This window comes from Oncorhynchus mykiss, chromosome 3 (assembly GCF_013265735.2).
Source record: "Oncorhynchus mykiss isolate Arlee chromosome 3, USDA_OmykA_1.1, whole genome shotgun sequence".
NCBI lineage: Eukaryota > Metazoa > Chordata > Actinopteri > Salmoniformes > Salmonidae > Oncorhynchus > Oncorhynchus mykiss.
Genome location: NC_048567.1, coordinates 42,631,480 through 42,657,528, shown reverse-complemented (window position 1 = coordinate 42,657,528; position 26,049 = coordinate 42,631,480). Strand labels below are relative to the sequence as shown.

At 44.6% G+C, this 26,049-nt stretch overlaps 1 protein-coding gene across 8 annotated transcripts in view; it reads right to left on the bottom strand.

The window, feature by feature from the left end:
• Nucleotides 1-26,049, bottom strand: part of LOC110519981 (E3 ubiquitin-protein ligase HECW2) — a 65,488-nt gene that overhangs the window by 24,528 nt on the left and 14,911 nt on the right. For 2 of the 8 annotated variants that reach the window (XM_036974120.1, XM_036974119.1), the window contains exons 2-25: nucleotides 22,593-22,991; nucleotides 20,290-20,397; nucleotides 19,260-19,354; nucleotides 19,104-19,173; nucleotides 18,225-18,394; nucleotides 17,734-17,873; nucleotides 17,393-17,493; nucleotides 16,405-17,264; nucleotides 15,252-15,555; nucleotides 14,891-14,983; nucleotides 14,047-14,197; nucleotides 13,699-13,805; nucleotides 13,411-13,535; nucleotides 12,869-13,054; nucleotides 7,990-8,124; nucleotides 7,738-7,834; nucleotides 7,527-7,623; nucleotides 7,317-7,400; nucleotides 7,071-7,156; nucleotides 6,660-6,780; nucleotides 6,403-6,516; nucleotides 5,829-5,981; nucleotides 5,537-5,635; nucleotides 5,051-5,180 (exon numbers count right to left, since the gene is read on the bottom strand). In XM_036974120.1, the coding sequence (XP_036830015.1) occupies nucleotides 5,051-5,180; nucleotides 5,537-5,635; nucleotides 5,829-5,981; nucleotides 6,403-6,516; nucleotides 6,660-6,780; nucleotides 7,071-7,156; nucleotides 7,317-7,400; nucleotides 7,527-7,623; nucleotides 7,738-7,834; nucleotides 7,990-8,124; nucleotides 12,869-13,054; nucleotides 13,411-13,535; nucleotides 13,699-13,805; nucleotides 14,047-14,197; nucleotides 14,891-14,983; nucleotides 15,252-15,555; nucleotides 16,405-17,264; nucleotides 17,393-17,493; nucleotides 17,734-17,873; nucleotides 18,225-18,394; nucleotides 19,104-19,173; nucleotides 19,260-19,354; nucleotides 20,290-20,397; nucleotides 22,593-22,986 (4,020 nt within the window). In that variant the 5' untranslated portion in view covers nucleotides 22,987-22,991. Of the gene's footprint in view, nucleotides 1-1,963; nucleotides 2,127-5,050; nucleotides 5,181-5,536; nucleotides 5,636-5,828; nucleotides 5,982-6,402; nucleotides 6,517-6,659; nucleotides 6,781-7,070; nucleotides 7,157-7,316; nucleotides 7,401-7,526; nucleotides 7,624-7,737; nucleotides 7,835-7,989; nucleotides 8,125-12,868; nucleotides 13,055-13,410; nucleotides 13,536-13,698; nucleotides 13,806-14,046; nucleotides 14,198-14,890; nucleotides 14,984-15,251; nucleotides 15,556-16,404; nucleotides 17,265-17,392; nucleotides 17,494-17,733; nucleotides 17,874-18,224; nucleotides 18,395-19,103; nucleotides 19,174-19,259; nucleotides 19,355-20,289; nucleotides 20,398-22,592; nucleotides 23,414-26,049 lie in introns of those variants that run through there. The other 6 variants (XM_036974121.1, XM_036974118.1, XR_005045604.1 and 3 more) reach the window with 5 other exon arrangements.

The following is a 26,049-nucleotide window of genomic DNA, read 5'->3' as shown; positions in this document are numbered from 1 at the left end:
CAGTAGCCATTATAATTGTTCTGCTAATAGGAAACATTTGCATGATGGGCTCTTTAAATAAATAAGACCTACACCATTTAACAGTATATTTAAAAATATATTTTTTAAATGATGTGACTCTCCGCCAATAATTACATTTAGAGGATTCTCAGCTATTCTCACAGATCCTAAGGGGCTTTTATATCATTCTAAAGTAATTAATAATAGCTTTGATAAAAAGTAACGCTATTTGAGATTTTGTTTTCATTTCACCTAGAGTGAGCGAGAAAAAGGCAATTCTTGAACATGGGGTGAGACATTCTTACTAATTTGTAAATAGTCAGTTATTTAGAATGATTTATTTCCGGAGAAACCTAACTTGATTATTTAGCAGACGTCACTTGGTTATATTCAGTCAACACAGTGGGGGGAACAAGTATTTGATGACCTGCAAAATCGGCAGTGTTTCCTACTTACAAAGCATGTAGAGGTCTGTAATTTTTATCATAGGTACACTTCAACTGTGAGAGATGGAATCTAAAACAAAAAATCCAGAAAATCACATTGTATGATTTTTAAGTAATTAATTTGCAGTTTATTGCATGACATAAGTATTTGATCACCTACCAACCAGTAAGAATTCAGGCTCTCACAGACCTGTTAGTTTTTCTTTAAGAAGCCCCCCTGTTCTCCACTCATTACCTGTATTAACTGCACCTGTCCACACACTCATACAGACTCCAACTGCTCCACAATGGCCAAGACCAGAGAGCTGTGTAAGGACATCAGGCATAAAATTGTAGACCTGCACAAGGCTGGGATGGGCTACAGGACAATAGGCAAGAAGCTTGGTGAGAAGGCAACAACTGTTGGCGCAATTATTAGAAAATGGAAGAAGTTCAAGATGACGGTCAATCTTCCTCGGTCTGGGGCTCCATGCAAGATCTCACCTCGTGGGGCATCAATGATCATGAGGAGGGTGAGGGATCAGCCCAGAACTACACGGCAGGACCTGGTCAATGACCTGAAGAGAGCTGGGACCACAGTCTCAAAGAAAACCATTAGTAACACACCATGCCGTCTTGGATTAAAATCCTACAGCGCACGCAAGGTCCCCCTGCTCAAGCCAGCGCATGTCCAGGCCCGTCTGAAGTTTGCAATGACCATCTGGATAAAAAAGTATATTGTCCTGCTAATAGGAATAATTTGCATGATGGGCTACATTCTTTACTATAACCACAATGTCACGTCATTTGTATCTACCTTTCCAATTACTTTTAGACTTTGGGAATTACAAATGTGTGCTCTCTTTAGTTTGAACGTGCAGACTTTTTTTCTTTAAATTGTTTTAAGTAGGATTCTACATTTGACCAGTTGCAATTGTAAGTAGGCCTAATAAAAAAATCCTACTTCTACTAGGCTGTTAAGCCTCATAACTTGCTGAGGTAGGCTAAGTTATTTTATATACATTGGGGCAAAAAAGTATTTAGTCAGCCACCAATTGTGCAAGTTCTCCAACTTAAAAAGATGATAGTCCTGCAAATTTCATCATAGGTACACTTCAACTATGACAGACAAAATTAGAAGAAAGAAAATCCAGAAAAATCACATTGTAGGATTAACAAATGTATTTGCAAATTATAACGAATCATAATACTTTCCCCCCTTTCCATGTTAAAGATTCCAATTGATAGTGTTTTTAGCCACAATCGGCCCCAACCCCAATTAATACATTTGAGCACAGTCGATAGCGTGCTGGTGTCACGTCCTGACCTTAGTTCCTTTTTATGTCTCTATTTTGGTTTGGTCAGGGTGTGAGTTGGGGTGGGCATTCTATGTTTTTGCCTGGTATGGTTCCAAATCAGAGGCAGCTGTCAATCGTCTCTGATTGAGATCCATACTTAGGTTGCCTGTTCCCACCTGGGTTTGTGGGTAGTTGTTTCCTGTTTTTTCACCTTACAGGACTGTTTTGACGTTCACTCCCTTTTTTTTGTCATTCAGTATTCAGTTTATTGAATTAAATTTACTATGAACACTTACCACGCTGCATGTTGGTCCGATGATTCCTATTCCTCATCATCAGACGAAGAGGAGAGCCGTTACAGCTGGACTTCGGGCTACAATGTTGAGGGTTCGAAACCTGCTCTCTGTAATGAATGAGTTTGATACACCTGGTATTGGATATGGCTGGGAAAAAAAACTTGCTAAATAGCGATTTTCGTAAATTAACTTTTTGACTCTACATTAACTAACATATCCCTCTCAATTGTATTTTTTTTTGCTTGACTCGTTATGACGTTATAATTACTTAAATTATCTTCCCCGTAATGTTTTGTCAGCCATCTTTGCTGAAGTCACCAGGGATGGGTGGCCCGTGTGAAATTCGTCATTGGAACCACTCGATGATTGGTCATATCAAAATCTTGGGACCTAAATGCATAATGAGTGCTATAACTATGAATATTAGTTAAGAACCTAACGTACACAGATCGGCTAGCTACACATCCATAGGCATACAATTACTTTTATCCTCCACTACACAAAAAGCAAGTAAATAGTTAGCTAGCTATGTTACTTCAGCTGCATTGCAAGGCAAGCTTACACAATTGCACAACCAATTTCCAGTAAATGCTTTAGCTAGCTAGATTCTGCACATCCACTGTTCCACAAGACGACAGCCTGGTTTGTTGGTTCTCAGGAGTCCCTAAAACATTAAACACATTAACTCTCCTAACACTAGCTAGCTGGTTAATGTTAGCTAGTCAGATAACTCGCTTAATAGCGATTTTCATAAATTAATTTTATGACAAAATAAGTACAAACCTTTGTCTCTACATTAACATATTCCTCTCAATTCAATTTTTTTTGCCTGACTCATTATGGCGTTATAACAACTTACATCTGGTTCCACCATAATGTTTTGTCAGCCATCTTTGTTGAAGAACGCCACAAGGCAAGGGTCAAAATTCATCACTCATTATGATTGGTCATTTAAAAACCTTTGGGATCCAAATGCATAATGAGTGCTCGAACTCTCCCTTGTGGTTGTCTGGAGCAATGAAGCTGTGACACTAGGTACCTCTAAGTCCTGCGGTGCAAGCTCGCAACTTTTAAAAGAAGGAACCACTGTACAATCCATGGTCACAAGTGAGGAAGACATCACAAGAGATGTCAAGGCAGCCATTAGAGAGGATCGGAACCCCAGAAAGCCCCCTAATGTACAGGACTACCTTCATAGATCTACTGCACTGGATCCAAGGTTCAAGTCCCTGTCTTACCTAGACCCTGCCCTACGCCAGAAGACATACAGTGATCTCACCACTGAGATTGTGGCTACTGAAGAAGTAAAAAAAATAAAGTGTGAATTAGTTAATAAATATACTGCAGTCTAATCTCAGTCTATGCTATTGCTATTAGAATCATCCACTTTTGATTTTGAATAATACTGGCTTTTAAATGTTATTGCCACAATTATAGTTCTATGAAATATGAAAATAAATAATTAATTTAATAGAGCAAGTCATTTTTTTCTGCAGGGTCAAGCCACAGAACCGACAGGAGCAGACTCACAAAATAGGCATCTCCTCCACAAAATAATTTGGCCATGAAGGAGCATTTTGGGGAGACCTTTGCGAGCAAGGACACGGGCAAGACGTTGCAAACACCATCAAAGAGGAGGTGGCATCCTACAAGGCAGCAAGTGGCATTCCAGTGGAGGGTCACTGGCATGGTAGAAAAGCAATGAGTGTAAATACACTCACATTGCCATGATAGCAAGACGCTACCTGGCTGTGCCTGGCACTTCAGTTCCTAGTGAGAGGACGTTCTCCACAGCAGGGAACATAGTGACTGCAAAGAGGTCTACCCTCTCCCCAGACATCCTCCTCATTTAAAAATGTTTTATTGTAAGTTATAAGCTCAGGTTTGCTTTGCTTTATCTCAACTTTTTTTTTTATGTTGACACAGGCTATTTTTTCCATTCACTATTGTTCAAAGGAAGAAGGTATCATGCCTCATATTGCACTTTAATTTAACAATTGAGAACAGAATATTTTATTTTAAATTTGTATTTAAACATTAAAAAGTTCCTTGCTTTAAGTGTACTTTAAGTAATAAATGGAAAGCAAAGTTCTATTTTTCTCCCGCTGATCCGAACAATGAACCGATCCGTAAGTCAAAACCGCGATCCGATCCCTGAGTTTTGTGATCCGTTGCACCACTAAAATCTAATGTAACTGAAGTGATTTGGTAAAATGTCAAGGAGTAGAAAAGTAGGTTACTTCCTTCAGAAATTACTTGAGTATGAGTACAACCCACAGAGAGTAACTAGAAAAGTACTAGTTCCTCCAAAAATTCAAAGGGCCAACCATGCCAACTCTGGCATATGTGTGCCGGGGTCAGCGGCTATAACAGCTAGACCACACAGGCAACCAATCATTTATTCAACCTATTGCTTTCCTTGAAAATAAAATAAAGCAATTAATAAACAATTCATATAATAAAACAATAACTGTTTTACCCCTAATGAAAAATGCATCTACCCCTTACAAATATAAGAATTCCCACGAGACCCACTGTAGCCTACAAACACTGCTTCCAGCTGCCCCCAGAAGCGACTCTAAACATTCTATATTCATTCAAATCCTGCTGCTGAAGGATTATTTTCCTCCTGCGACGAAAGGGGTGACATTAAGATCCGTCATATGTATAATTCTAATTTCGAGGCCCCACATATTGTCATGGAAAGTGTTATTTTCAACAACCAACGAGCAACTCTGGTGGAAATCAAGCTGCACGTTGAGATTGCTGACAGGCCAGTCTCTTTGGCAAATGACAGGAGGGGCAAGGAGTGGAATGTTAGGTAAAATGACTGATAGGTGAATCCTACCTTCCCATTGACATCAATGCATGACTAAGCAAAAATGTGACTTAAGTAGAAGTTAGGATTCAGCCACAAGTACAGCACATTGCAACAAACAGTCAAATATCAAATGCAGGGCAGTGTATTTAGTCTAAAAACCATTGAAGATGCATACAATATATTCATTAAAACAATCATGCATACACACACCTGTCCAAAGACTTCCTCGTTGACGGTAAAGGTGAGGTCCAGCATGTCCTCGATGTCATTGTCCTTCATCCACTGTAAACTCTGGTGAAACTCCTCATCCAGGAACTCCAGGTCACTCAGGTCACACGGGCTGCAGAGGTCAAAGGTCAACAAGGAGAACAAGGGTAAATAGAGGTCAAAGTTTGAACTCCTAACTCTACTACTAATAAGTCTTACATTTCAGTCATTTAGAATGTGCTTATCCAGAGTGTATATCAACCACTTAATAAAAGCATGGTAACTGAATAATTAATGCCAAATCCATTTAATCAACTTCTGTCGGTTCACCTTCCACCAGGTCAGTAGTTTTGTATAAAATATTTTACGTTAAAGCATAACTCGCTATTTGACATGGTGGTTGTGTTACCAAAACCTATTAACAATGCGTGTTCATGACAATAGGAGCCCTAGCCAGCTGCTGGCTGGGGGCCTGATTGAGACACTCACATGCGCAGCAGGCCCTTGTAGAACGGGCGGGTAAAGAAGGCATCCAGCAGATACTGGTGGATCAGAGCCAGGCCCAGGATACGCCCACTGAAACGGAACCTGGAACACAGAGCAACATCACTGCTAGGTGTACAGTGCAGTGTGTTTATGATGACAAGTCCGATGTTATGGGTTTTTGTGTCTTTGTTCTTTATTTTACCTACAGTAGGTCTGTCCAGCATGTATGTCTGTCTTCCTATATCCATCCACCCACTCACCATCCATATCATTGTAATGTAAACTTGTCACTCACCACTCGTGATGGTTGTCCACGAAGGCAGACATGGGGCTGATCTGCACAGTGTAGGTGTCGTTGGCGGAGTACTCAAACAGGCCGTAGTAAGGGTTAAACAGCTCCCTCGACACCAGGAAGAAGAACTCCCTCGAGGGGCCGCTGTAGTCCAGCCTATGAGACACACAACACACTTTTGTAAACCATATATTAAGATTATGGAAAATACACAACTTACACAGCGGTGGGCTAGAGTTTAGAGCGTTGGGCCAGCAATGGAAAGGTTGCTGGTTCGAATCCCAGAGCCGACAAGGCGATCTGTCAATCTGCCCTTGAGCAAGGCACTTAACCCTAATTGCTCCAGGGTCAACGTCAATAATGCCTGATCCCTGGCCGTGACCCCACTCGCCGAAGGTGTCTCAGGGGGAGTTGGGAAATGCAAAAAAACACATTTCCATTTGACACCAACACACTTGTAAAACACAGGACAAATATTAGCACCCACCTATCCGACCTTGACATACCAACCGATGCATATGAGCAAACATAAAGGAAATGTGTAGCATATATGATATACCTAAACCCAAACACTCACCCTTCCTCGCCCACAAAGCTGACGTAGAGCTTACTCCTCTGCAGATCTTTGCGGGAGTAGCACATTATCTGATTGAAGGCATCCTCCAATAGGTGATCTCTACGAATGATCAATCTGGAAGGAGAAACACACAGACAGTCACAAACGTGCACACCACACATACACACAGGTTAAGATTAAGCAATACAGGATACGGCTGATATTTAGCTGTTCTCTCAACCTGTTGAAATACGTCGTCAAACAGCGACAGTACTCACTTGACTTTCCCAGGTCCCTGGCCATAGCCTTTCGTCTCCAGCTTGCGATAGAAGTTTCTCAGTTTGGCCTCAAAGTCACGTTTGTAAGGGGCAGGGGCGCGTGCATTCGCCCGCTGAGTACCTGAGAGGGGGGCAGAAAAGTAAGAGCAGAGGAGGAAGATGAAAAATAGAATAAAGTTCATCAGAAAATCGTGTATCTCATTATTACAACTTTCATTAGAATATAATTAGTTCATATGAAACACTTCACTTTACTGATTGAGAGTGCTAAAGCAACTTCTACGGCTCAAGGCTTAATCTCACTGTCTTGCCCTGGTTAGGATGGATAGTTTGGATTAGAAGCAAAGCTATGGGAAGAAAAGGCATGAGGAGAGAGTGTGTGCGCACGCGGCTTTGCATGTGTGTTCTCACCGGGGGAGCTCTGAGGGGAGGAGCAGTAGCTGGGGTGCAGTAAGGCATGAGGTGGCACATAGGACATAACCTCCTCTTCAAACAGGCTGAGGGAGAGAGGGGTGCTTAATAACACACACACTTATCACAAGCACACTAACAAACACAATACTCACAAACATACAGTCACACACACACATGCAATACCATCTCGCACACACAAACACACACTAATCACAAACAGACATTAACCCCCTGAAGACACACCTGAGCAAAATTACTAGATCAGCATCGCTAGAGAGACGAGCAAGCCCAGAAACACCCTCACTGCGAATGAACTGTAACCTTTCCCTGCAGACACACACAGGTTAACATTTGTGATACTGCTGTATGGCACAAACATAATACACATAGAGGGTTAGGATTTAAGGTTAAATATCTGGTTAAAGGGTTCCCATGGTGATTGGGGTGACCTACTTGAGTGAGTGGTTCCTGACGAGCTCTGGCTGCCTCTCCTGCAGGATCTCAATTATGTTGGGTTGCCGTAGAAACGCCACAATCTTGTCGTTGTAGGCTGGGGAGAGACCTGTGTCAATATCAACATGCCTGGGTCTGCAACTGCATGTGCTGGCGTGTGTGTATGTGTGTGTGTATGTTTATATATTTATATATATACCAGTGTACTCACCCACAGGCACCAGGTCCTGATTGCGAGTGGACCCACTGAAGGTGCTGGAGGGGCAGGGCACGACAGGTGGGCTGGAGTGTCGCATGTCATCTACCACCTGCAACATAAGGGGACACACATTTTAGTCAATTCCATTAACCTGCATTATAGGTTTTACAATAAGCATTATGATTGATATTGGTCTTGTTAAAGCAGCTTGTGTAAAGTCTTAGTGCTGATCTCTGGCCTAAGGGAATTTAGCAGTAGTCTCACCTCGCCTGCGCTGTGGCTGCGTTGGCGGTTAAGGTGCTGTCGGTGGGCCAGCAGGCTAGTTGAGTGTGCACTCTGGAGGGGGAGCCGCGGGTCGATGAAGGTTGTGGAGCGACAGTTGTGATCCACAAAGAAGGGCTGTGGAGACACACAGCCAGCCACTTACATTAAGATAGATAAACAAACTACAGTTTATAAAGGTGTACTGTACATACAGTTCCAGTCAGAAGTTTGGACACACCTACTCATTCAAGGGTTATTTATTTTTACCGTTTGCCTTGGTGACAGCTTTGCACACTCTTGGGATTCTCTCAACCAGAATCCCCTGGAATGCTTTTCCAACAGTCTTGAAGGAGTTCCCACATATGTAGGGCACTTGTTGGCTGCGTTTCCTTCATTCTGCAATCCAACTGATCCCAAACTATCTCAATTGGGTTGAGGTCGGATGATTGTGGAGGCCAGGTCATCTGATGCAGCACTCCATCACTCTCCTTGGTCAAATAGCCCTTACACAGCCTGGAGGTGTGTTGGGTCATTGTCCTGTAGAAAAACAAATGACGGCCCCACTAAGCCTAAACCAGATGGTGGATGGTGATGGTGTATCGCTGCAGAATGCTGTGGTAGCCATGCTCGTTAAGGGTGCCTTGAATTCTAAATAAATCAGTGTCACCAGCAAAGCACCCCCACACCTCCATGCTTCGCAGTGGGAACCAAACATGTGGAGATCATCTGTTCACCTACTCGGCATCTCACAAAGACACGGCAGTGGGAACCAAAAATGTCAAATCTGGACCAAAAGGACAGATTTCCACGAGTCTAATGTCCATTGCTCGTGTTTTTTGAACCAAGCAAGTCTGGTCTTACTGGTGTCCTTTAGTAGTGGTTTCTTTGCAGCAATTCAACCATGAAGGCCTGATTCACGCAGTCTCCTTTGAACAGTTGATGTTGAGATGAAATCTGAAGAATTTATTTGGGCTGCAAAGAGGCTGGCAACTCTAATGAAGTTATCCTCTGCAGCAGAGGTAACTATGGGTCTTCCTTTCCTTTGGCAGTCCTAATGAGAGCCAGTTTCATCATAGAGCTTGATGGTTTTTGCGACTGCACTTGAAGAAAATGTCAAAGGTCTTGAAATGTTCCGGATTGACTGACCTTCATGTCTCAAAGTAATGATGGACGGCTCGACAAAGATGGCATTGATGGAGATGGCAGCATCGCGACTAGCTCTTAGGAAAACGCAGTATTTCGTTTATGTACTATCTTTACATTATTAGCTCAGGAAATGTTGTCATTACATACAGCCGGGAAGAACTATTGGATATTAGAGTGCCGACTCACCAGAACTACCAGACTTCCCTGGAGCAGATCCTTTGTTCACTCTCCCCAGAGCAATTTAACTTATTCCAGAGGCCGACACAGAACGTCACCGGCGGAAGAGAGGCACTCGACGCGGCCTGCTGGTTTGACCTAGGAGGCGAGCACACCATCCACCACTTCTGAGTATTTAACTCGCTAATGTTCGGTCTTTGGATTAAAAAAAAGTTGAGCTTAGAGCAAGGATTTATATCCAGAGAAACATTGCGTACTGTGATTAACGGAAACATGGTTCTCTCGGGACACTGTCGGAGTCCGTAAAGCCAGCAGGATTCTCAGTACATCGCACAGACAGGAATAAATATATTTGGGAAGCAGAAGGGCAGTGGGGTGTGTTTCATGATTAATGACTCATGGTGTAATTCTAGGAACATACAGGAACTCAAGTCCTTTTGTTCACCCAACCTAGAATACCTCACGATTAAATGTTGACCATATTATCTCCCAAGAGAATTCTCCTCCGTCATCGCCATGGCCATTTACATCCCACCTCAAACCGAAACCTCGACGGCCCTCAAAGAACTTCACTGGACTTTATGCAAACTGGAAACCACATAACCCGAGGCTGCATTTATTGTAGCTGAGGATTTTAACAAAGCAAATCTGAGGACAAGGCTGCCAAGGTTCTATCAACATGCTGACTGTCCTACCTGAGCTACTAAGACTCAAACATTGCTATTCAAACTTCCTGAATGCTTAAAAGGCCCTCCCCCGCCCTTCTTACGGCAAATCAGTCCACATCTCCATCTTGCTCCTCCAGTCCTATAGGCAGAAACTCAAACAGGAAGTACCCATGCTTCGTACTATTCAACGCTGGTCTGACCAATCGGAATATATGCTTCAGGATTGTTTTGATCAAGTGGACTGGGATATGTTCCAGGTAGCTTGTGAGAAAATAATCTAGACGCATATACGGAGACTGAGTTTATAAGGAATTGTATAGGAGATGTAGTACCCACTGACTATTAAAACCTACCCTAACCAGAACTGTGGATAGATGGTAGCATTCATGCAAAACTGAAAGCGTGAACCACCGCATTTAACCATGGCAAGGCGATAGGTAATATGGCAGAATATAAACAGTGTAGTTATTCACTCCGCAAGGCAACCAAACAAACTAAATGTTAGTATAGAGATAAAGTGGAGTCGCAATTTAATGGCTCAGACCCGAGACGTATGTAGCAGGGACTACAGACAACCACAAACTACAATAGGAAAACCAGCCACATCGCCGAAACCGACGTCTCGCTTCTGGATAGGCTAAACACATTCTTCACACGCTTTGAGGATAACAGTGCCACCGACGTGGCCCGCTACAAAGGGCTGTGGGCTTCTCTGTGGCAGATGAGAGTAAAACATTTAAACAGACATATTCAATCTCTCTCAATCCCAGTCTGCTGTCCTCACATGCTTCAAGATGGCCACCATTGTTCCTGTACCCAAGAAGGCAAAGGAAACTTAATGACTATCGCCCCATAGCACTCACCTCTGTCATCATGAAGTGCTTTCAGAGACTAGTCAAGGATTATATCACCTCCACCCTACTTGCCACCCTACACCCACTTCAATTTGCTTACCGCCCCAATAGATCCACAGACGATGCAATCACCATCACTCTGCACACTGCCCTATCCCATCTGGACAAGAGGAATACCTAGGTAAGAATGCTGTTTATTGACTATAGCTCAGCATTCAACACCATAGTACCCTCCAAGCTCATCATTAAGCTAGCGGCCCTGGGTCTGAACCCCTCTGTGCAACTGGGTCCTGAACCTAGGTAGGAAACATCACCTCCACTCTGCTGATCCTCAACACTGGGGCCCCACAAGGGTGCATGCTCAGCCCCCTCCTGTACTCCCTGTTCACCCATGACTGTGTGGCCAAGCACGCCTCCAACTCAATCATAAGGTTTGCACACGACAACAGTAGTAGGCTTGATTACCAACAATGACAAGACAGCCTACAGGGAATATGTGAGGGCTCTGGGAGTGTGGTGCCTGGAAAACAGCCACTCACTCAACGTCAACAAAGCAAGATGATCGTGGACTTCAGGAAACAGCAGAGGGAGCACTCCCTTTTCTACATCGACGGGACTGCAATGGAGAAGGTGGAAAGCTTCAAGTTCCTTGGCGTAAACATCCCTGACAAACTGAAATGGTCCACCCACACAGTCAGTGTGGTGAAGACGCAACAGCCTCTTCAACCTCAGGAGGCTAAAGAAATTTGGCTTGTCACCTAAAACCCTCAAACATTTACAGATGCACAATTGAAAGTATCCTGTCGGGCTGTATCACCGCCTGGTACGGCAACTGCAATGCCCACAACCGCAAGGCTCTCCAGAGGGTGGTATGGTCTGCCCAGCACATTACCGGGGGCAAAATACCCACCCTCCAGGACCCAATGTCACAGGAAGACCAAAAAGTTCCTCAAGGACACCCGAGCCACTCCCTGTTCACCCCACTATCATCCAGAAGGTGAGGTCAGTACAGGTGCATAAAAGCTGGGACCGTGAGACTGAAAAACATCTTCCATCTCAAGGCCATCAGACTGTTAAACAGCCATCACTAGCACATTAGAGGCTGTTGCCTATAGGCATAGACTAGAAATCACTGGCCATTTTAAGGAATAGAACACTAGTCACTTTAATAATGTTTACATATCTGGAATTACTCATCTCATATGTATATACTGTTTTCTATACTATTCTAAGGTATCTCATTCACTTATTGTTTACATATCTTGCATTACTCATATGTATATATTGTTTTCTATACTATTCTACTGAATATTAGTCCGTTCCGCTCTGACATCGCTCATCCAAATGTATATAGCCTTAATTAATTCCTACTTAGATTTGTGTGCATTGGGTATATTTTGTGTAATTTGTTAGATATCACTGCACTGTCGGAGCTAGAAGCACAAGCATTTCGCTACACCCGCAATACATCTGCTAATCACGTGTATGTGATGTACCAACAAAATTTGATTTGACTATTTGACTTTGCTTATTTGAGCAGTTCCTGCCATAATATGGACTTGGTCTTTTACCAAATAGGGCCATCTTCTACATACCACCCCTACCTTGTCACAACACAACTGATTGGCTCAAATGCATTAGGAAGTGAAGAAATTCCACAAATTAACTTTTAACAAGGCACACGTTAATTGCAATGTTTTTCAGGTGACGACCTCATGAGGCTGGTTGAGAGAATGCCAAGTGTGCGCAAAACTATCATCAAGGAAAAGGGTGTCTACTTTGAAGAATCTAAAATATATTGATTTGTTTAACACTTTTTGGGGGGGGTTGCTACATGATTCCATATGTGTTATTTCATAGCTTTGATGTCTTCACTATTATTCTACAATATAATACAAGTAATACAAGTAAATAAAAACCCTGGAATGAGTAGGTGTCCAAACTCTTGACTGGTACTGTATATCCACACACGCCCTGCTCTTACACCCAACCCCATTTCACACACACCCCTACCCCCCACACACTGGTCCAGACCTTGCCGGTCTGGTCGTGCTTCATCTCCCAGCCCCTGGGTAGCTCCAGCTGGCTGTTGGTGAACATGTTGAGGAAGGCCACCAGGTCCCGATTGTGCTGGTAACGCTCATAGTGGTGGGCATCCCGACGCACCTTACTGATCATGTGCTTCAGGCAGGTGTTGCTCGTAAACATGCTGTAGGCACTCTGGGGAGGGAGGGGGGGAACAGACTGATGAGGACATCAAAAGAGGGACAGTAAATGCTGGGCTCTTCTGTAAATGGGGTTATTACTTTGAGCAAACACATTAAGGGAGAATGATGAATGAAAACCCAGGTAGCATGGCTCGTATTTATATATCAATTAACCTGATGAAGGCAACATTTGAAGTAAACGAGAAAAGAGCAGTTCACTCCAAGAAGCTCTTTCCTTACCATAAACACCTTTGCAGATCATTATCAACTACTGAGACATATGACATGGTAAGGGTGACCTTGAGGGACCAAAGGTGATCCATAAGAAGGTGAAAGGTGAGAGTTGAGCGCCTGTGCAGCCAGACTCACAGGGTTAGAATGCAGCACGGTGAAGAAGTCTGTGCTGCACAGGAACTTTGCACTTGGGGACTGGAGCAGCAGAGAGAGACGCGACCGAGAGCTGGAGTGACCCACTGCGCTCTCTCTCCTGTACTCTACAACAGACAAAACAAAAACTGTTATAGGTAAATATATGTTGGAAAGGGTGTGTGTGTGTGTGTCTGTGCGTGCGCTTGTATGCGCACACATACAGTATGTGTGCATACCTTGTGTGTGTTGTCAGTGCGTGTGTGTATGAATGTTAGTGTACAAGCACACCAGGGATGGTCTGGGGCAGAAAGTCACTCTCTGTGGGCTCTGGCGGGAGGTCAACTGTGTTCTCCTCAGACCTCTCACTGGTCATCGTCCTCCTGATGCTCTGATATCTGACAGACAGAAATAGATAAAGAGGGAAAGAAGGACAGTGTGAGAAAAAGAGGAAAGGGTGTGAAGGGTTAAGGAGAGAGAGGAAATGTAGAGGATTGAAGTTACAAAAGTGTGTGTTCACCTGAGTGTGAGGGAGAGAGAAGGTGTGAGTACGTATATGTACGTACATATATGTGTGCGAGTGTATGAGCGCATGGTGTGTATGTACGTGTGTGTGTGCGCCTCTACATGATTACAGACCTGCGGTTGAGCTGCTCCATCTGTTGGATGGAGCTGGAGCGGGTCAGGCCCTGGGGAGCGGGGGGTCCGGTGGGGCGCTGCCACGTGGTGGTACGGTTCACGTGATCGACAAAGAAAATACGACCGTGACTATCGATCCTCGCCTCCCAGTCTGAGGAGAACAAACACATGGCTTTACATTCGCAAACACACACTTAACATGAGACAGAGGTAATGTCCCAAATGGCACCCTAGTTCCTTTATAGTGCACTACTTTTGACCAAAGCCCGTAGGGAATAGGGTGCCATTTGGGATACAACAACAGTCAAACTAAATTCACACATGGTTGACATGCAGATGCATTCTGACAGAACCATGACACCTCGAATAGCATAAAAATACAGTATATCAAATAGTATACCATTGTGTATATAGCAGTTAGAAATGTAGGACAAGTCATAGATTTAGATAGACAGCTCTAATGACACAAAGCGTGTTTTAGCATGGGCAGTGCCATTGAGAACTGTCACCATTTTGAAGTAGATATGCAGGTCATAAGGAAAGGATCAGCCAATGAATTATACTCCTCAGAAAACATTCCATAACTGCATGTGGCAGTAAATTTCCAACATTGGTTTTATACATGTTCAGACAACACACTCCAGGTGGCAGTATGCACCCTTTCAGTTTGTCTACATACTTATAGAAGTAATAGTCAAAGAAGCCATTAAGGCACAAATACAAAGAAGCCCCCTCTATGGAGCCAAATATACACATTGTAATAAGCAGCCTTCTTTCTCTTCTTTTTGTCATCTTCCTTCACCTCAAATACATACAGATATAGTATGTACAGACAGACACTTACTAGGAGGTAACGGTTCATCCACTCGTTGGTAACGGTGAATGTCATGGCGCACTGAGGGGAGGCAGTGCACCGGGTGACCGTTCACTTGAGCACCTGAGGATACATTCAGGAAAAGAGCACATGAGCCTTTTTATAGTTATGGTAATTCACTATTAGTTTCTACATGACTGGATTAATTAATCATATTTAATAATAATTTTAAGTAGGGGTATACGTGGATGCTTTGATGAATCCCACGGAAGCAAAATGGTAATATAATGTAGTTATAATTACATCATGTAATTTCTAAGATACTACAAGGTAAATATTAGACTGCAAAATAAAGCATAAAGAAATTATTTTAAAAGTGGTAGTTACACACCGTCTTCTCCATCTGCCTCCATGGCAACTGCATCTGAATCAACAGATACGGCCACCCCTGCGGGTCTTGGCTCCTCCCCCTCCTCCTCATCCTGGGGAACATCCCCAGATACCTGTAAGCTCCACATCCGCTCACTAATCTCCTCCCCTGGCTCCAGCGCATTGGCAGACGGAGCGTCTCCTTCAACCTCATTGGCTGACGTATGCCCGCCCCCCTCGTCGTCTACGTGCTGGTGGGTGGGTGGAGTGCCAGTGAATGAGTCTCCCCCTGGGTCAATGGCAGCTACTGCCCTCTCCTCTGCCTCCTGCAACATGAGGGCTCAATGAGGTCAGAACAGTGTTTCCCAAATGATGGGTCAGGACCAGGGATGTAGTGGAGCATTAATAAATTATGTTAACACACCTTATTTGGTTTGGTGAATAACGTTCGTGCGCCTATAACACTAAAATGACATTGTTAGTATTTGCGCTACCTGCCGGCATCATCTCGAAAGGCATTCTTGTTCACCCACCTTTTTTTAACCACTAACCACATCTCTGGGTAGGACCCAATGGCGGGTTGTGGTTAATTCTTTTAGAACCGCAGCTTTTTTATTTTTGATACCTTACTTTGTGAGGATTCGGTTTTCTGAAACAAGGTAAGGTCCTGGCTAGAAACATTGTTTGATGTAGGGTTGTATTAGCTCTGTTTTCAACCTCAGAATGAGAACCAATCCTGAAACAGGAAGACCACTCAGTGAGCAAGCAACTTTATAGCTTTAAATCCTGAATTGTTCCTTTACTAAATGTCTCATGGACAGACACGCATAACTGGTATCCTAGCATCTGTCAACAGACGGACGTCTAACGCGAAACTTTGATCCGATATTTCATCAATCTTTCGAATATCAGATGGGGAGGGGACATTTGGCCCATAGAATTGCCTGTAACTTGCAAAGAGAGCTACCGCCCTGCTTCCACTCCTCATTCTAGCATATTTTCTAACGTGTCGAATTTAATCGAGCATCTGACACAATCACGCAAGATTTTAGTTCTGGGTTTCCGTGATTGTTCCTTGACTTACTACTACAGATATATTATAGGCTTTTTTATGTATTGCATAGAGAACCTTTAACCACGGGTATGATCTACTCACTTAACCACCAGTCACTCACCTCAGCCGTGGACATTGTGATTGGGCAACTCTCTGAGGAAGAGAAGACTGTCTGTGGGGCCATTGCCATGGAGCAGGTGTCAATCGGCGACGAGGGGTTGTCAGCAGGCCCCTGGCCCTCCTCTGGCCCCTCCAGGCCCACAGCCAAAAGACTCTGGGACAGCGCCTCTGAGAAGAAAGGAACTTCCTCCACCTCCGAGAAAACATCAGGCTCTGAGGAGTCCTCGAAGTCGAGGGCCAGGTCTAACTCAGGGGCCACATTGGATTCACCACCAGGGGCACAATCTTCCCCCGTTACTATCAGCTGTTCATCTCCCACCACCCTGGGTTCCAGCTGCTCAGGGTCAGGATCCTGCTGTAGCTCTGGGACAACGTCTTCTTCTTCAGGCCCCTCGGGACCCCCGTTGAGCAGCAGGGGGGACCCGGGCACCGGGTAAATGTCAGTGGGCCCCGAGCGCTCCTCATCTTCGTCTGAGTCAATGTGCAGCATGGCACTGAGACGTGTGTGAGTGGGAAAGCTAGAGCGCAGCTTCGGTGAAGCGGCGCCCAGGGGCCTCTCTCCGGGGCCCTTGGGGGCCTCGATGGCATCCAGGCCTTCGCTCAGGGACCTCTGCAACCGTAGAGGGCCAGAGTAGGATTCACCCTCGGTGGTTCTGCCCTCTGTACCGCTAAAGTCCCTGTAGTCTGGGACTGGATAGGCTGTGGCCCCGCCTTCCCAGGACCTCTGTGAGCCCAGGGAGCCAGTAGGGGAGGGGCCTCCAGTAACCACCCCCGGGAGAAGGTGGGGCAGATCCTCGTCATCTGATGGAGTCCCAGGGGCCCCGTTATTGGGCACACCGATGATAGAGTCCGGAGAGGCCCCTGAGCATGAACGAGATCAAGATTCATAATTTTGTAATACCTTTTTATTCCATTACAATTCAGCAGTGTGTACTTCAATTAGGTATTGTTGTTTACAAACACAATAAATTACAGGCAATGGCCCTCACCGTCAGGTCCAGTGGATGTGAGCTCCACCCTGAACTGCATCTGGCCACTCACGTGCTCAGTGGGCAACCGTCGACACAGAGAGAAGCTCAGAGGCTGGAGACTGAGGATAGACGGACAGACAAACAAACAACCAAATGCAATTACTCAACTATAGTTAACACGCAATGATAAAGTATAGAGAGCAATCAATAATTATGAGCATGGGTCTAAATGAGCATCATTAAAAACACGTATGTCTTTGAGTGTGTATAAATTGTTTGTTTATTTTAAAGCACATTTTGTGTGTGTGTGTGTGTGTGTGTGTGTGTGTGTGTGTTTGCCAGTTTTCCAGGTTACCTACCCAGGTATTTTCTCAATCAGCCTCTGCACAGGAATGGTCAGCTGACCAAGGAAGCGTTTGATGATTGGTCGACTTTTGGCAAACTTGTCCTTCACCTCGATGTTCAGAATGTCTGTCATCAGTGCTACAAAAGTGTATTTCTACAGAGAGAGGGAGAAACAGACTGTTAGCGAAGCACCATCTGACCTTTCTAAGTTAAAGTGATTTGCGGTGAGCAGAGGATTAGCACCAATTTAAGTGCAACACCATGACAATCTGAGCAAGGAGAAGCCTAGCGGGGAAGGCTCGCTCGGCTTCCCATGAACTCTATATTTCGCTTGACTCTTCAGCCATATTGATTTCAAACGTTTAATCGTTACAATATTGTAAATAATAGGGAACACATCTAGTGAGTGAACCAGTGATCTATGAGTGGAGTGAGTGTGCACGTTTGTGTGCATGTCTGTGCACGTGTGTACGCGTGTGTGTGTACATGCATGTATATAGATCACCTCTCCGCGCCACTTAGGGTTGGTGGTATTGGCGATGATGGCAGAGCGTCTCTCCTGTCCGTGGTGGCTGAAGGTGGGGAAGCCACTTCTCTTCCCAGGGTGGATGGACATCTTCAGGTAGGGATCCGGGTTGAAGAACATTCCCTTCTTCAGCCCCACCGCATGCATATCTACACAGAGGAAGACCGTCATTAAATCAGGGGCTGTATATGTCAAGAGTCTCCGAGTAGGAGTGCTGACCCAGGATCAGTTTAGCTTTTTAGCTCACAACGAATAAGACTACATGGAAGGTGTGTGTGGGGGGGGACCCACTACATTACCTTGTTATTTAACCTTCCAAAATGGACACGTCAAGCCGTTTCAATAAAGGCTTTTATCTGCAACTGCAGTTTTGCCCAAGTCCAATTGTTAATGTCACAAGCCAGGGAAACCAAAGAGCAGCTTACCATTTGAACTCGTATTGCAAACGAAGAGTTGCAGAAACTTTGGCTTTTCCACTAGTTGTCAGAGGTTTATTGCAAGGGAAGGATGACATACATACACATTCATTCGGTTCTACTTTTGTGATAGAAATCCGTGCTCGAGGCCAATTGGAAGAAACTTTAGTCAACGATTGAGGCTGACTGTATAACTGCTTGCATGTCAGATGTTAGGAGCAATGCAAAGTTGGAACTTATTTTCAAGTGGGAATAACACATGTAAGGAGGAATAAGAAGGTCAAATAAAGAAGTAGTAGTAGATTGTAATAACGAGTTAATCGATAATGGAAAACTTTGACGCTCTTCTATTAAATCATTTAAATCCAAACTATAGAGGGCACCTTTTCTAAGTCAGAGTCAATGAGGACATCTTCCTGGTTTTAACCAAACCACACCTCACCTGTCAAAGTAAAGCTGATTAGTTTGCGAGGATGATCTGTGGATGACTGCCCCTCACTTTGACCTTCTCCCTGAGAGACACAGAGAAGTTGAATGTAAAACACACACAGACACCACACACACACACAACAAACCATAAACACACAGGCAGACACACCAGGACTCCAGGGTTCTTCACAGTGATGCAGGGGGTGGTGGCTCTCAGGGCTCCACTGACGCCGTGATAGTACTTGAAGCAGATCTTGGTCTCAGCTAGAGGGAAAACAGAGAGATGCATGATATGAACACCATCCCTCGTTTCTCTCTTCACCCACTCTTTGGCTGGCTGTGCCTCAATTATGAGACTGTAGAGATGAGATTGTAATGTTCTTACGCAACAGGGAAGTACGTACATGGAGTAATGCAAAACGTACAAATCTTGCACACAATTACTTGTGTTTGCATATATTATAGAATTAACAAGTCAATTAAAAGTAGTATACTGTGTAATTGCAGTGTAATTCCCTTCCCATTAATTACCCATGGAATAATGCCAATACGGTTGTTCCCTATAGGCCCTGCTCAAAGTAGTGCACTACGGGGCCTCCCGAGTGGAGCAGTGGTCGAAGGCACTGCATCCCAGTGCTAGAGGAATCACTACAGATCCGGGTTCGACCTATAGCGACAATTGGCCCAGCGCCATCCAGGTTACGGAGCGTTTGGCCGGATGGGATGTCCTTTTCCCATCAAGCTCTAGCGCCTCCTTGTGGAGGCCGGGAGGATGCACGCCGACTTCGGTCGCCAGCTGTACAGCGTTTCCTCCGACACATTGGTGTGGATGGCTTCCGGGTTAAGCGAGCAGTGTCAAGAAGCAGTTTGGGTGAGCGAGGTCGTGTTTCGGAGTACGCAAGGCTCTCGACCTTCGCCTCTCCCAAGTCCGCACGGGAGTTGCAGCAATGCGACAAAACTAACTACCAATTGGATATCACGAAAGGTACAAAAATAAAATTGCGCACTACATAGGGAATAAGGTGCCATTTGGAATGAAACCAATGTCAATTATTAAGTATTGTATCTCCCCCTTCTTAATCCTGTCCCATTGTAATGAGTGTGGTCCAAAGACCTTTTGAAAAGTAGTTTCGACATTATACTTGATCCTATTTCTCACTGTATGAATCCCACTGATGCTTTCTCTCCTCTCCTCTCACCGTCCATGAAGTAAGGCCCAGGCTCCAACCTCCAGACGATCTGGCCCCTCTGTGTCCCATTCACCCCACGGTTCTTACAGTCCCACACATTGGATGGGCTGATTTCATCTGGGCCGGCGAACAGAAAGAAAGAAAGCGCCGTCAGTCCAGTCAGTATGTGTGTGGGGTTCTAAATGAGTACATGGTTCTAAAATGTGAGTGCGTGCGTGTTGTGTTCTATGAAGACATGACAGTGACAGACAAACTTCTGGATTAGTGTCCAACTTTGAAAATGGTTGACCCCAAATAACGTTATAAATGTTATGGTCAGATGTTTATTGAACAGCACTTGCTCCACATTGCAGCCTTATCACAGCTGTTGTTCATGTCTTTTTTGCCTCATGTCATATAACCATGACAGATACCTAACTTCAGACAATTTTCCTTTAATCCATAAATGTAGTGCCTAAAATGCATTCTCTACAACCTCTAACACAAAGGACAAGAAATTGAAAACCTACCACGGTGTTAAAAACGAGGGAATTACGCTGTACGTAGCACTTTCACCCCCCCAATAATGAACCACCACTTCAGGCTGAACTGAACGAGCACGAAGCAGCACAATGGGGGGGGGTAGAGGAGGAGGTAAGGTGATATCATTGAATGTCTGCTTAGTAGTGGAAAGTGGGAGAGCACGGGGCACCCCGGGGGATTAAGACCCTGACGCTAGTAATGAAGTGCACGATGGCCTCGTGATCGATAGCCACGTGGCCTGGCGCCCTCCCTGCATGCTTTCTCTGCTTTCTCCTGTCTCTCATATTTCAGCCTTACAGTGAACCCTTGGGATCCTTCTTCCTTAAAGGAGGGAAGTCCAGTGAGGTCAAGGGGCGGGTGGATAGAGGACTCATGGAGCGTCTAGAGGTCGACTGACTCATCCGACAGCCAATTGGTATATTGGTAAACCGGTAATTAGAGTATTAGAGTCAATCATAATGTGGTTGCTCTAGCTTTCTGTTAAATAAATACTAGAGAGTTTGTTGGCTGAATGTCTCTAGTGGATATGCATAATTGCATAGAACTGAATTGGCCATACTGTAGTTTCAAACAATATGTGGTTCATAATATGAACAAATATGAATATGCTAGATAGGTTGCTTTTCACTGCAACAGGGGAACATTTAGACTTTAGTAGCCTTATGCAGTGTGCTGCTAAAGCAGGGCTATCATGTTGGGGACCACCCAGAATAGTCTAAGTGTATATGGTATACGTGATGGTGTGCGTGTAAAGCCTATCTCATGTTTCCCAGTCAAAACAGTTTGACAATTATTATTATGACAATTTGTGCAACGTTTTGGTTCATTTTGGTGTTCGGCTGTTTATCGGGCTGCACAAAGTATTTTCTTGAGTCAAGTCGAAGTTTGGTATCCGTAGTCTATGCCCCTTCAACGTTGATTGGTCAACAGTACTACTGCTAGTAGGAGTGGGAACTATGGACGGGATTGTTCAATTAAGTGTTTGAGAGACGACTAATTTTCATGCACGTTTTCTTACTTGAGAATGAAAGTTAGATGTAAAATCAGCAACTAAGAACTCCCCTGCAAAATTATTATTCTTTTTTTTTTATCAAGAAATCTTAGACTAATTCTGACTATATGAGGAAATGTATACTGGCTGTGTTGTTGCTATGGCCTCTCAAGAGCGACAAACAGTAATATTGCTGCTTTCTCCTAGTTTTTCATGCGTATGTCTTTTAAGAGAGCATGCGCGGTGGCACACATTTAAGTCACCTAGCTGAGTTCTGCTAGGAGCAAACAGAACCTAGTATGCGGGAGCCTTTATAGTACACCAAGTCAGAAGTATTTAATGTTGACTCAGGCCTCCCTTCTGTGGAATTTCAACAGCTCCAGTTTCAATATGGACTCTGGAGACTCCTGCACCAGAGACTATTCTCAACTCTACAAAACTAACTAGAATCAGCCAGTCCTACAGAGCAGCTATCTGTTCAGTCAGCTCAGTACAACTAGTTAATCAAATAAACACTACTGTTATATAATCAATGAAGATGGAACATTTCTTTCAACCTTTCATTCCATGCTCCACCAGTAAATGGACATGTTTCTCAACTCCAGTTCATTTTTGTTCAGGCAGATACTAACACTCCCGATTCAACAAATCAATGGCTATATTATTAGTTGAGAAGTTGAATCAGGTGGTGTTCGTGCTGGACTATGTTCGTGCTGGAGCAACCAGTACAGGTGTTCTACTTTAAACTTTCCTAGTTATGAACTACACCATTGTGAAATGAACATACTGAATGTCTCACCAATGTGATACAGGCCGATCCAGTCGGTGGCGTCCACCTCCTCCTTGATGTCCCAGGAGATGACCAGGTTCTGGCCCCTCCCCAGCGTGAACTCCAGTGTGGACGCAGTCAGCGACGAGCGGCCCTGCGAGGTCACCAGGTCTGTGTCGCTGTTGGCCCTCGGGAGACCCATGGGGCTGCTCACCACAGAAGCCGTGTCCCTGGCCGCACCGCCTCGCTCCGCCAGGCTCCGCAGGTTCTCTGGGCTGAGCGTGTGTCGCAGGTGTGGGCTGCGCCTCCGTGGGGCCGACAGGTGCTCCCGCCCCACGTGTGCAGACAGTCCGTGTGCATTGTGGGGGGGGGCTGTGTGGGGATGGTTACGGGTCCTGGGAAGGACCGCGAGTGAGGGACGCATGGTGGCTGCGGAGGAGGGACCAAAGCAGGAAATTTAACGTTTGGCAGGGTTACGGAAGACGGCAAGGTGTTGATGGGGCACAGATAACCGGAAACCCTTGGTCTTAGTGGTTGGGTTAGGCATCAAAGATATGGTCTACCTCGGCCACTTTACTATAGTAGCTTGCTACAGCTTTAGCTTTCCGATGGTGGTGTCAGTAGTGTTTGGTGTGGAGGCTGCAGACCTTATCCTTCCATAGAAGCTCTGTGGTGTGTTGTACCTAAAGTTCTGACCATTCTCTCTCTGGCCAATGTGCAAACAGAAGCATGTCTTGAGTGCAGTATGCTATCCAGGAGCAAAGACAGGTTGAAGACACAGCCAGCATTGTCCACGCCGCTACCCCAAATTGACACTGTCCAACAAGCAAAGATCAAGAGAGACCTCGAGGCTAGGAAAGAAGAGAACAAGGCAAGATGGAAGGGAAAATGGAGGGACAGAGGCAGACAGACGTCAGTATTCCTAACAAACACGTCAGTATTCCTAACAGATGCCCTACACACACAGCAAATGTAGTGGACACTGCTGTCAAAGATCCAGTCACCTTGCCTGGCTACCCAAACGCTACCTAACGCCCACGGACATTACGTTCTTCCACGCAATGAGTCTGGATTCGAGTAGCTCCCCAACAATATCTAGAATGGAAATCTATTTCAGAACCATCCGATTGGTTCCACACGTGGGTAAAGCAGTGTTTTGAAAATTCGTCATTGGCTTTGATACTCTGATTGGTTAGAGATACAGTCGCTGATGACTTTTTGTACAGCACCCCTCATTTTGACACCACCACATGACTTCAATTGACGGCAGTCTCCGACTGAAGTATGTAGCGAACGATAAGAGCAGCAGAATAATTTTGTTTGAGGCGACAAGCACCCAGTCACCAATGCAGTACTAGACGTAGCCATTCCAAATTACACACCGCATCATTCTCTACTTCTTAAATCAACATTCCAAATGAAATCAGGAAATGTGTGTGTGTGTGTGTGTGTGTGTGTGTGTGTGTGTCTCAGATTGACTGCCCCAGAAAAGGCAAGTGGAGAAAGGCAGCTGTAACTGCTTCTCTGGAAGCTCCTAATTCAGCAAAGGCAGCTGGGGGATATCAGGTGGGGAGGACGGTCTGATTGGCTGTCGGATTCTGAACCACAGCCGTTTAGTAGGAAAAGGGGGACATGCGACTTAATGATCCAACAGGAGCTTATTTTAGATGTGCTGAGCAACAACCAAGGCTTTTTGAAGCTTGGGTATAATTTGAGCTAATGCTAGCGCAAGTCATTTTTGATTTGGGCTGATCTATGCTGGGCTCGTCTCGTCGGCTGGTCAGCACTATTTTAGCCGACTATGCTGTTCTGGCTGCTTGGAGACCATTGCATAGTAATGTAGCTCCTCTGTAAATTGAGGCGATTTTTGACGTGCTTAAGGGGTGCGAGCTAAATCAAGCACCTAAACTATCTGAAAGAATAAATGTTAGGAGCCAGGTCTACAGCCTTCAGAGTCAGCGATGAAGAGGCGACTCCGGGATGCTGGCCTTCTAGGCAGAGTTGCTCTGTCCAGTGTCTGTGTTCTTTTCCCCCCCATCTTAATCTTTAATTGGCCAGTCTGAGATATGGCTTTTTCTTTGCAACTCTGCCTAGAAAGTCAGCATCCCGGGGTCACCTCTTCACTGTTGACGTTGAGACTGGTGGTTTGCGCGTACTACTTCATGAAGCTGTCAGTTGAAGACTTGTGAGGCATCTGTTTCTCAAACTAGACTATGTACTTGTCCTCTTGCTCAGTTGTGCACCGGGGCCTCCCAAGCTTTCTATTCTGGTTAGAAACAGTTTGTGCTGTTCTGTGAAGGGAGTCGTGCACAGAGTTGTACGAGCTCTTCAGTTGCTTGGCAATTTCTCACATGGAATAGCCTTAATCTCTCAGAACAAAGAATAGACTGACGAGTTTCGGAAGAAAGGGCTTTGTTTCTGGCCATTTTGAGTCTGTAATCGAACCCACAAATGATGATGCTCCACATACTCAAGTAGTCTAAAGGCCAGTTTTATTGCTTCTTTAAATCAGAAACAGTTTTCAGCTATGCTAACATAATTGCAAAAGGGCTTTCTAATGATCAATTAGCCTCTTAAAACTATAAACTTGCATTAGCTAACAACATGCCATTGGATCCCAGGAGTGATGGTTGCTGATAAATGGGCCTCTGTACAGCGATGTAGATATTCTATAAAAGAAAATGTGGTTTCCAGCTACAATAGTCATTTACAAAATTAACAAGTGTCTACACTGTATTTCGGATCAATTTGATGTCATTTTAAAAATGGACAAAAGTGCTTTTCTTTAAAAAACAAGGACATTTCTAAGTGACCCCAAACTTTTGAACGGTAGTGTAGTTTAGAATGATGTTTCTGCAATACACATGATTGCCAGTGTTCTATTTGTGACACTTAGGGTGTGGGTTGATGGTCACTAGACTTGATGCCCTGATGTTATAGACTGTTCTCATATCTGTAAGTAGTGCTTGACACCAGAGCAAGTTACTGAAGGTCCAAGGACCGAGGACACAGTTTATTCACTGTTGCATTGATGACATTATGTGGACACGGGATGTTCTGATTACTTTGTGACTGCCCTTTGATGTAATGGATGACTGATGATCGTCTGACTACTGTGATCGTCTGATTACTGATGATCGTCTGATTACTGATGATCGTCTGACTACTGTGATCGTCTGATTACTGATGATCGTCTGATTACTGATGATCGTCTGACTACTGTGATCGCTCTATTGCGGTTTTCTGTAGTAGCTGAAGGTTTGTAACTCTGTAGCAGGAGACAAAGGTCACTGCTACTCTGGGTTTTCTACAAGCCCCTAGGGCTAATGCTGTCAAAACAGTTTCCTGTCTGATTGGGGTATAAGGGCTTGTTTAGAGAAGGCCAGGTAGACGTTATCTGCTTCTGTGCTGGGTGGCGTCTCCCTGTTTCAGCTTGTAATACACAGAGTGATTTTTGATTGCTCTCCTTTTGTTCAACTGGACATTC